Genomic DNA, 11510 nt, shown 5'->3' on the forward strand with positions numbered 1-11510 from the left:
ACTGATGCTTCGTATTTTTCATAGGGGGAAATCTATAACAGTGTCAACAATGAAAAATAAACATCATTTTAGGATTTCTACGTGTGTTTTAAAATAAGGAACTAAGAGAAGCTGAAAATAGCATCCAGAACTACAAGCAGAACCATTTGCATATGCATGTGTGGAGGCAGAGAGCGAGGATTACATGCATCAGTATTAGGCATCTGCGTCTCTAATGTCACTCCGAGTGTGTGTGTGTGTACTAGCACATGCGTCTTGGGATGTCGGTTGCTCTGTGGTGGGGCTGAGGTGACGCAGGCACCCTGTGTTGTGTGACGGGCTGGCAGGTCTTGCTGCAGGGACACTGCAGTGACTGAGTCACCTGTTTTTCCTTCCCTGTTCTGTTCAGTCTCCATGTGACACATGTGCTCTGAGAGCAGGTGCACCTAATCCTCCAAGAAGAGAGCCTGACGCCTGCAGGATCGCTCACCCTGGTCCAAGACAAAGGCTGCACAGGTTATGTCCAAGTTATGTCCTTTAGTCCTGGTGCAGTTCGTGTTCTCTCTATGAGTGTGTGTGACCAAAGCTGAACACGCGCACGTATGGCAGAAATAGCATTTCCTCTTATGAAGCACATTAGTTGAGGCTGATAATGGATGATCTGAAATGTATAAGTGAATTATAATGCACATCTGTATCATGTATACAGAAAAGTAGAACCTATGAACCAGGTATTTCTCTCTCACATCCATGTTTCTCTCTCTCTCTCCCTCCCTTCCTCTCTCTCTAAAAATCAATATAAACATATCCTTGGGTAAAGAATAATGTGTGTGTGTGTGTGTGTGTGTGTATATATATATATATATATATATATATATATATATATAATATTGTCTTCTGCATATATCACTCACACATTTTATATTCTCCAAAAGCCCATTTAATGTTTCTTTAGATGCACAAAACAATACATACACTAACATTACAGCACCCATGTTTGTATCTCACACACACACACACACACACACACACACGCTTACGCTACTACTTTGAAATAATGCATGTGTCAAAGACAGTCGAACACTATTATGAAAGTAGTAATTCACTCTTGTGAAAAAGGAGCGATTACCATAAACTAAGTAGTTTAAGGTGTAAATATTTTAAAATGGAAAGGAAGGATGAAAAGAAACATGACATCTATATTATACATAAGATGTAACTAACATTTCTCTTTAAGAATAGTATGCATTCCAGAGTTGGGGAAGGGAATGTGATGAGTCAATCCCCAGTCCCTTTGCTTAACTCGCTATCTCTCTTGCATTTTCTAGGTTGACATAGAAGCGTGCTGGTCCTGGGTATCGGCATTTGGTGACATTTGATCCCTGGAAGGGCATTGCCCTTCAGAAGCCCAGCAGTTGGAGTTTGCAGATCAACAGATCCTGCTCACAGAACCACACCTACCACGGAGATTGGTAAGACTTTCTCATTTTACTACATGATTCATTGCAATAATTGATTTCATGTTGACATTTGAGGTGTGGTTTATGTTGCTCCTCCCTCTATTGTCACTACTTCACACTGATTTTGTGCTGGGGTGGTGGGGGTGGGGGAGCCATTTGCAGCACCATAGAGAAATGAAGAGGTGCAGGTCCCAACCAAGGGTTTGAGACTGCAGCAATCCTTACGAAGGGGGAACACCTCTAACCACCATATGAGCTTCATGAACCTCTGGATTCTAAGCTCATGCTCTTGAACGTGATATTGTGCTGACACCCAGTGTCTGTGGGTCAGAGATCATATCTGGCTCCCTTGGGTGCACATGGGGGCACTAGCACACCAGAAAAGAAACACTGAAGCATTCCCCTAGCACGAGCCCCAAGGAGCACAAAAGGCCCAGGATGTCCAATAACACAAATTAAATCCAGGACATGACACCCACCTCCCCATACACGTGCCCTTTAATATGCAGTAGCAACAAAGTAGGCACAGAGTTGGGTTCAGAAGGCTATAAATCTCTCCTGTGTCTTCTGTATATTTTCTCATTTCCCCTAAGATAGTGAGTAGGCTTGTATCCTGTCCCCCCCCCCAAAAAAAAAATCCAGTCTCTTACATCTTTTTTATATTTATCTCTTACTAGAGGCCTGGTGCACGACATTTGTGCACCCAGGGAGGGGGGAAGGAAGTGAGGAGAACGGGGACAATGGAGTGGAAAAAGGGGACATGTATAACACTTTCAACAAAAAAGATAAATTAAAAAAAAAAGAATTATGTAGAGAAAAGGCACTGCTAGATATACTGCCACCTAGGAAATACAAAATTAGAGGTTCCTGTACTAATCTCTTTAATGACAAATGTTTCTTAATAGAACTTCCCTGATGATATCAGCAACACAGTAACACTGATACTCATGGCAGCTAGCTCACAGTCCGGTACCCCTAAGGGGATCTACACCTGCCGGCTTAAGCCCAATCCCCCTGGGGCTCTGCCAGTCCGGGAACCCTCCCTCCTTACTGCCCACCTGCAGTGGAGGCAGGAGAGTTTCCCACCACCGCCGCTGCACTCGCCAGTCATGAGCCTGGATTCTGGCTGAACAGTGCTCCCCCTGTGGGAGTACACTGACCACCAGGGGCAGCTCCTGTGTTGAGCATCTGCCCCCTGGTCGTCAGTGCGGTCATAGTGACTGGTCGTTCCTCCATTCAGTCGATTTGCATATTAGGGTTTTATTATATAGGATTAATTCTCAATGACCAACTTCTTCTACCTCCACAAAGGAGCTTTCTGATACTCCTTTTCCTTTTCCATATTCCAGTATTCTCCGGTGTAGTCTGTCAAAATACAAGTTCCAGCATTCCTGGCAGATTCAGGTGGAGCACAGGCCACACAAGCGGTAAACACTCTGTCGTCCTAGGCAGAAAGCTGTGGTGAAGAACACTGTCTTAGGGGACACCTGCTGTAGCTGTGCATATACAGCCGGGCCCCTCTACCTCTGTTAGTTACCTCTCAGCACCCACGTCCCATCATAATGGACTCTGAGTACATCTTATGCAATTGGAAAGGCCGCTTTTGGCCAGCAAGGGTTTTGTCCAGATCTGAAACGTCACCAAAAAAAAGGGGGAAAAAGATATGTTCTCTAGAAGTTCAAATACTCTCAGTGGGTAAAAAAATGAAAGTGAAAAACAGAGACATAAAGATCCTTGATGAGTCTCAAATTGAATATATTACCTCCTTGCTCGGGGCCCAGTCCACAGCCAGAGTCCCACCAGGGGAGGGAGAGGCCTACAAAAGCGCTCTCACTCTGGCACTGGAGATTCTGAGAGAGAGAGCAAACTTGGGTGCAGCCAGGTCATCCGATGATCCAGAGACCCCTACAATGTCTCAAAAGGGACCCCAGAAGCGATCTCGTAAAAAGTTTCCGAAGCCCAAAGGGAGCTCACCAAGAAGTCTCAGGAAAAGTAAAAACCCCAAGTCATTGTTGGTAGGTTCAGAGGGTGAGGATGCCCCCGAAGGTGACAAATCCCAGGTGCACACTCCCCTCACTCCTGCTCCAAGGAGAAGGCGCGGAAGGCCCCCAAAGAGCCGCAGCATGTGCTCCAACCTTCCATCACGTTCAGAAGATGAGCATGAGACAGAGGGCCAGGCAAAGACAGGCACCTCAAGAGTTCCTTCCCGGCATCTCTCAGCCAAGCAGGATGTTGCAGGTGCTAAAGAGGGAGGCAGCCTTCCATCTCAGCCACCCGGTTTCAGCGTCACTGTGTCCAAGGCCCGGAAAAGAAAGGCACCACGCGGCACCTGCCCGAAGACCCTGGCTGTCTCCTCTGAGGGCTCTCCCTTCTCCGGGAACATTGAGGATCCTGCAGGAGGTGCCCAGATGCCAGGCTCAGAAGGGGCAGCAGCATCCTCCAGCGACCCTAACCCCAGTCTGCGCTCTTCACCCCGTTTGGCCTGCAAAGTGAGGAGGCATTGGGGGCCCGTGGTTATGAAAGAACGGAAAAAACGTCAGCCTTCAGTTGACTCAAAGGCTCTTCACCCAACCACCACTGTTAAGAAGAAGGTCGCCAAGGCAGTGGGACAACCGACAAGCCTGGCCTTCCCACAGGAGCCGTGTCCCATTGAAACAGGAATGATGGTCTGGTTTAAATTTCAAAATCACCCGTTTTGGCCAGCCGTGGTCAAGAGTGTGAACCACACGGAGCGGACGGCCAGGGTGCTTCCGATTGAGGCAGACATGCACCGTGACCAGAGCGGCCTTCGAGTGCCTCTTCGGAGACTAAAGCACCTGGAATGCAAAGTGAAGGAGAAGCTGCTGCAGAGAGCCAGGAAGGTGTACCAGCAGAGCGTGGACTGGTGCTTCTCCCTGATTTCCCACTACAGAGAAGGGCTCGCACAGGGATCTTTCGCGGGCTCTTTCCTGGACTACTATGCTGCCGAAATCAGCTACCCAATGAGGAAAGCTGTCCAAGAGGGGGAGCTGTACATTGCCTTCCCGAAGGTGAATTACGAAGACCTGGAAGATTCTGAGGAGGAGAGAGCCCCAGGCGGGAGGAGGCCCTGCAAGAAGATCCTCCCCGACCGCATGAAGGCCGCTCGGGACCGAGACAACCAGAGGCTCGTGGACTTCATCGTGAAAAGGAAGGGGGCCGACCACCACCTTCTGGACATCGTCAAAGGCAGGAAGCAGTCCAGGTGGCTGACGTCCTTTCTCAATTCAAGCAGGTATGTGATCTGCGTTGAAACCTACCTGGAGGATGAAGACCAGTTGGATATCGTGATGGATCATCTAAAGGAGATCTACAAGCACATAGACAAGAAGAAGTTGACTCTGACCAGAGACGACAAAGTGAGTTTTGTCCTGGAAGTCCTTCTGCCAGAAGCCATCATCTGTTCCATCGCTGCACTTGATGGGATAGATTACAAGAAGGCAGAAGAAAAGTACCTGCGAGGGCCCCCCGTGCGTTACCGGGAAAAAGATCTCTTTGATGAAAATATCTTGAAGAAAATGAGGAGACCGGCAATCAGGGGCAGGGCTAGATAGCTCTCCCCTGGCTCCCGCACCTCCGCAGAGAGACTCTCATTTGTATCATTCGTTAGAAACCCTGGATTCACAAAACGTGTGAATCTCCATTCTCTATAGCACATGAAGTCATTCTGGAAACTCAGAAATATGCTGAATTCCTTTTGGGTCCATCTCTGGCATTTGTGGGTGGCACAGTCATGACCATTTCTCATTCCTAAACTCTTCACAAATTAATTTGGTAAAATATTGCCAACAGTTGTACTTCTGTCTGCTTACTCAAATGTATAACTCCAAACATTTTCTTAAAATTATTTTTGACTGTATATAGTTCATATTTTAATATATGTCACGTGCTTTTGCATTATATGAAAGAGCCCTGGTAGCAGGTCTTAAGCAACAATTTTAAAAATCTGAGATGTATTTTATAGAAACATCACATGGGCTGCTCAGTCTTTTTGTGATACATTCGTATAAACAACTGAATTCCTTCCTAAGATAATTCTTGAGTCTTCCCTGCTGTATTTATTCGTTGGGTGGTCGGGGAGAACAGCCCTGAGAGCTGAAACCAGTGACAGAGTTGTTTTCTGTATATTATCACTACCATCAGATGGTTCTTGGAAAAGCAATCTGAAATCCAGACCAAATGAATGGATCATCTGCCTGTAGCCCACATTTGGATAACTACTTGGTCCACCTGTGCAACGTTGTTAACTCTTCGTTTCCATGATATTTCACTTATGGAAGTAGCTTTTCAATGGCCGAATGTTTTCCTAAAACAGACAGGCTGTCTGCCTGCCTTCCCCACTGACAGTGACTTACTTGAGCCTCTCTATATAAGCTGTCTCTCCCCACGTGGAAGGCAACTAGAGTCATTATATACACCGTCCAGCTGCTCTAGACCTAAGACTATGAGGAGCTCATCTTGTTAGCATAAATTGGAGGAAATCAAGCACTTTGTTCTGGAACTCTCTCCTGAAAAGCAGTCATTTGTCTTAAAGCAAGCAAGCTTTATCTTTTGACTTATTCATCGAATAGCTCTGACAGGTTCCAACAGTGTAAGATGCAGACTGGTAAGTTAGTCCAGGCTGCTCAAGGAATAAGTGCACCAAGATGTGGAAACTGGGGAAAGAGTTTCACAAAAGATTCTACCTAAATGTGGCTGTTGTCATGATACAAGGAAGCATTAAAAGATCAATTCTGTAGCCCATTAAATGTTATATTAACTTGTTAAAATATTTCTTTTAGAAAAAATTTTAGACAATGTAGTTTACTTTTAAATTTTGTTATGAAAATAAACAATAAAAGTTTAACATGAGTCTGAGTGCATTTTTATTCTTAGGGTAAGTCAACTGTCACTCATGGGCCCATGCTATGTGTTCCTATTACCAGGTGAATTTGGGGGGGGGGGTGAAATTCACAAAAGCGAGCTATTTTGACTCACCATAAAATCACTGTATCTTTCACCTAGAGCCTCTGCTTCATCCTATTTCAGGCTGTACAACTACATCGTTGGAATGTCTAAAATACACACACATGTATGTACTTTTGTGGTTTAACTGTCATCTTTTAAAGTTCATTATGAATTTCTTCTCATTCTAAATAAACATTTGCTTTCATGCTCATTTTTATAATTTTCCAAGAGGGCCTTCCAGATTGCAGAAGCTTCAGGCCCAACAGGATCTTTTAGGACACTGCCTAAGAGACACTAAGACTGCTGGGGCATTCTGCCCAGGCCAATCCACATGACATCCTCATGATCACAGGAAGTACTTGGAAACACACCACCTCTATGTTCTATGTTGACCTTATACACTGGAACAGCACACTTTAGCTCTGCTGTCAAATACATCACTGAACTTCAGCTTTCTCATGGAGCCATATCTATCTCTACATTCTAATCTTTTCTTCCCTACTTCATGCATTCGTTCATTCACTCACTCACTCACTAATTGATAGCATTGTAAGCCAGTAGAACAAAGATGATATGGTTTAGGACTCTGCTCTGAGGAAAAATTTCAAGTGCCATAGAAAGGAGATCACAGACTTGTGCTCCAGGTGACACTCTAATGTCTAAGATGACTGAGATGCACTACTTATCTTCTTGGTGAGAAACGTTTATCAGTGTCATGGACTGATGGCTTATCTGTGATACCAGAACCCCAGGATTTCCCACATTTGTGAGCTCATGGGTGTCTGTTGGATTTGGGGTGAGGGGAAAGGACCTGGTTGCATAGAGAAGGCATGACAGCATTTCACAGGTCTCCAAATCTGTGTGTGGGTCTCACAAAGAAATAGTGGACCCCTGAGACCTGGTAAGGTGATGAGCATGAGAATATCAAAACCCCAGAATCCCCTGAACCCTCACCTGGGTATTAGTACCCTTGGGAGCACAGGCCATAGGCAAGGAGGAAGAGCATTGTTCCACTCTCCTTGACTATGGTTGAACCAGCCCTGGAGTGTCACATCTTGCCTCAGGTACATTTTAAAAGGAATCAGGACAAAAAAAATATTTCCTATAAGAGAGTGACCAGAATGGCAAAGGGGCACCCACTGGAGTCAAAAAGCAAAACCAAGGGAGGATGGGATGTCTAACCTGGAAGAGAAGATGCTGGGTGGTTGTGGCTCAAAAGAGGAGAGCTGGACTTCACTTCCATCCCTTACAGAGTGGTTAGCCCTCCCATCACCTACCACTATAAAATGGAACCAAGGCCCTGCCAGTGTGGCTCAGTGGTTGAGTGCCGACCTATTAATCAGGAGGTCACAGTTCAATTCCCGGTCAGGGTGCATGCCTGGGTTGTGGGCTTGATCCCCAGTGTGGGGCATACAGGAGGCAGCTGATCAATGATTCTCATCATTGGTGTTCTATCTTTTCCTCTCCGTTCCTCTCTGAAATCAATAAAAATATATTTAAAATTTTTTTAAAAGTGGGACCAAGGAGCTGAAGTGACTGCTTTCCCCATTGGAATCAGTAGCCCACATTGCACCCCACCATTGCTGTGATCCTCTGCTTTAGAAGGCCCTGGAATGTGCAGGGCAGGCACAGAGAAAGGAGCTAGGCAGGACCAGGGAAGTCTCTAAGGAGGTTCTTCATGAGGCTGTGGCCTGAGGCAATGCTGCTTGTGCAAGGGGACAGCAGCTACTAGGCAGAGAAGCCATGGTTGAGAGCAGAACAGGCTGAATGCAGCAGCGATGGAAGATCTGCCTGGATACCTCGTTAAACCTAGATATCCAATCAAGATGCCAGAAAGGTCACACATCAGTAGTGAGGATCACACCCAGGAGGCATATGCAGAAGAGTCTGGAGGGCTGCCTGGGGTTGAGATGGCGCCAGAGGAAGGGCAGGCTGGCCTGTTGCTCCATGGCCCCAGCAGACCCTTTCCCTGGGGGCAGTGGGCTGGGCACGCAATGTATTTATCTGTGTTCCTGCACCCCCAGGTCTGACTGACAAGGAGACTGCCCAGGGTGGGGGCTCCAGTTCCAGGATTGGGTCCTGATCTTCCCAGAGGGAAGCTGTGCTAGGAAGGAAGAGGAAGTGGATGGAGGAGCAGCCTGGTCAAGTGAAAAGGGGCCCCTGAGAGGAGGAGGAGATATGCATGCCTCTCTCTCTGCCCCTCCCCCCAACCAGCTGCACCTAGATTAGAAGAAGCACAGGTAGAGTAGCTCAAGTGGCCTCTGGGGTGGGGAGGGGGGCTCCAGCAGGGGCAATAGTGGGAACATGTGGGGGAAGAGCCAAGCCACACTGGGGAGGGGCAAAGACCCCTGGTACCTGGGGACTGAGGGCATGCCCCCCACATACCTCAGAGCCCTGGGCTCTGGCTATGGGAAAGTGCCTGCTGATACAGGTCTCCAGGCGCCCCCCATAGAGGGGGAGATGCCTGGGGGCCAGTGGAGCTGCCAAGGCCAGAAGGACCTGAAGGGAGAGCAGGTGAGAGGGAGGGAGAAGGAGAGGGAAGGAAGGAGGCAGTGACTGAGAGGCAAGCAAGCATCATCCTGCCCTCCTTCAGGTGACTCAGGGCCCCAGCAGACGTAGATGAAACCACCTTCCACCTCTGTAGGGCACACCTGCTCAGAGGAAGGGCCAAGGACACATCTGGAGGTCTGTTGCTTTCATTATTTACTAAGAAGGGCCTCAGGCCTAGTGCATTCCCCTCCAGGAAATGGATCCTGGGGGGCATTGTGCAGGGTTTGCTGCTGACCTATTCATTCCCACCTAGAGTAGCTGTTCTTTTCTGTGAGGCCAGCCCCTGTGTCAGCAACTGGGCACACAGAGAGGGAGGGGCAGATGGCCTGTGTTCCAGGACTGCACAGTGTTCCAGAAGGCAGAAGCAAGGGAGGGCTTGTCATCACCATGAAGGTCTAAAGAGGCTGGGACAGACTGGGCCCAATTATCCCTCAAAACCCACTTCCAGGACAAAGACTTCCATTGAGAAGAAGCTACTAGGCATAGAATATAGGTGAAGCAAGACAGGAACACTAGGAGCAACGAAAAGAGAAGTTCCAGATCAATGTGAGGGAAGAGAACAAATTGAGAAAATCACAAGTAAGCTGAGATAGTTTAACAGTTCTCAAAATCAACAGAAGAGGGCGGGCTTCATATGTAAAATTCAAACATCTATCCTTTACCTTCTTTCTACAAGTGCAGGAAAACTAATTTTGGGTGAAAAGGAGTAACAGAAGAAGATCAAAGGCAAATCTCATACAAAGTCATTAAAATAAAAGAGAGAATACAAAGCAGAATAATGTCCCTCTAGACACAGAAAGATATGTGCACAAAACACATGGGACTGCAATCCTTCATTTGTAAAGCAAGCTAAAGGCATTAAGAAAATTATAGAAGATGTGAAAGAACAACATACATCAGAATTAAAAAAAACAAACTCAAAACTGGGAGATGATAGACTCAAAGTAGTTAAAGATAAAAGATTAAAAATATTTTTTTAATTTCTGAAATTAAGACTAATTTAAAAGGAGTCCAGGAGTGAATAAATACAGCAGATAGTGGCTTAAGAGAAAGAGAAGAAAAATAAGGGAATTTGTAAGGAAGAAAGATGAGTAAAGAGATAAAAAGGATTTGAGAGAAAATGACTAATACAGAAGACAGGCCCCAAAAATCTAATACCTATAATAGGAGTCCCCAAAGATTAAAACCAAAGCAAAGGAAAGAACAAATACTAAAGTGTATAATTCAAGAAAACTTTCCTGTCCATCCGGTTTGGCTCAGTGGATAGAGCGTCGGCCCACAGACTGAAGGGTCCTGTGTTTGTTTCCAGTCAAGGGCATGTACCTCAGTTGCAGGCTCCATCCCCAGCCCTGGTCGGGGTGTGTGCAGGAGGCAACCAATCGATGTATCTCTCTCACACTGATGTTTTTCTCTCTGTGTGCCTCCCCACTCTCTTCCACTCTCTCTGAAAATCAATGCAAAAATGTCCTCAGGTGAGGATTAGCAAAAAAAAAAAAAAGACATCTGACACACGCTACAACATGGATGAACCTTGTGGACATTGTGCTAAGTGAAATAAGCAGACACAAAAGAACAGCATGTGATTTCACCTCTATGAGGTCCCTAGGGTAGTCAAATTCATAGAGACAGAAAGTAGAATGGTGGATACTAGGGGCTGGGTAGAGGGATGAATAGTAGTATTTAATGAGGACAAGTTTCAGTCATGCAAGATGAAAAAGCTCTGGAGTTTTGTTATACAACACTGTGAATGTACTTAACACTACTAAACTGTCCACTTAAAATGCTTAAGGTGGTAAATTTTACTTGTATTTCACCACCATTAAAAATGTTTTAGCCCAGCCAGCATGACCCAGGAGGTCACAGTTCGATTCCCTATCAGGACATATGCCTGGGTTGTGGGCTTAATCCCCAGCTTGGGGCGTACAGGAGGCAGCCAATCAATGATTCTCTCTCATCATTGATGTTTCTATCTCTCTCCCTCTCCCTTCCTCTATGTATTTAAAAATAAAATTTTAAAAAAAATGTTTTAAAAAGAACAAGAAAAACTAGTTAAGCATTTGAATCTCAGCTCACTAACACTCCATGTTACAAGTCAAAAGGAGGGATTCCAACCACAGGGATTTGAGAAACTCTGAAGCCGCTGACAGCCCGTTAAAACCACCTTGTGCCAACATTTCTGATCAGCAGCCATCTTGGAGGTAAGGCTCTCAATATGTAACGGTTCTGTGGACGAAGTACTAGCTGGGCCTGCAGCCCCATGACAGAATCCTGAAACCACAGAAAGAAAGTCCAGAACAAGGCAAAGAAGCCTGAGAAATAGCTCAGCTACTGCTGTTTTATAAACAGTCACTTCCCTGCCCTGCTAGAAGTCACTTAAGCAAATATAGTCCTTGGCAGTTACTGAAAGAAAAGTCTTTTCGTCTAGTGCACCCAGAAATTCTTACCCCAAGCAGCCTGACCTGTTGTGGTCGGCCAGTGTCCAGCCGCAGTGCGTGGACTGAGAACCTCCAGAGACTGACTCCTTTAGCAGCCCCAGCTCACAAGCCCACTATCAAC

At 46.2% G+C, this 11510-nt stretch overlaps 1 protein-coding gene across 1 annotated transcript; it reads left to right on the plus strand.

Moving 5' to 3' along the window:
* Positions 1-1313: 1313 nt before the first annotated feature.
* LOC307095432 (PWWP domain-containing DNA repair factor 3B-like) lies at positions 1314-6194 on the plus strand. The gene is made up of 2 exons (XM_079764619.1): positions 1314-1451; positions 2789-6194. Exon 2 carries the CDS (start codon positions 3002-3004, stop codon positions 5009-5011), a length of 2010 nt encoding a protein of 669 aa, XP_079620745.1. The 5' UTR covers positions 1314-1451; positions 2789-3001; the 3' UTR covers positions 5012-6194.
* Positions 6195-11510: the final 5316 nt, after the last annotated feature.

The sequence above is a fragment of the Cnephaeus nilssonii genome (assembly GCF_951640355.1).
Source record: "Cnephaeus nilssonii genome assembly, chromosome: X".
In the NCBI taxonomy this organism is placed as follows: Eukaryota; Metazoa; Chordata; class Mammalia; order Chiroptera; family Vespertilionidae; genus Cnephaeus; species Cnephaeus nilssonii.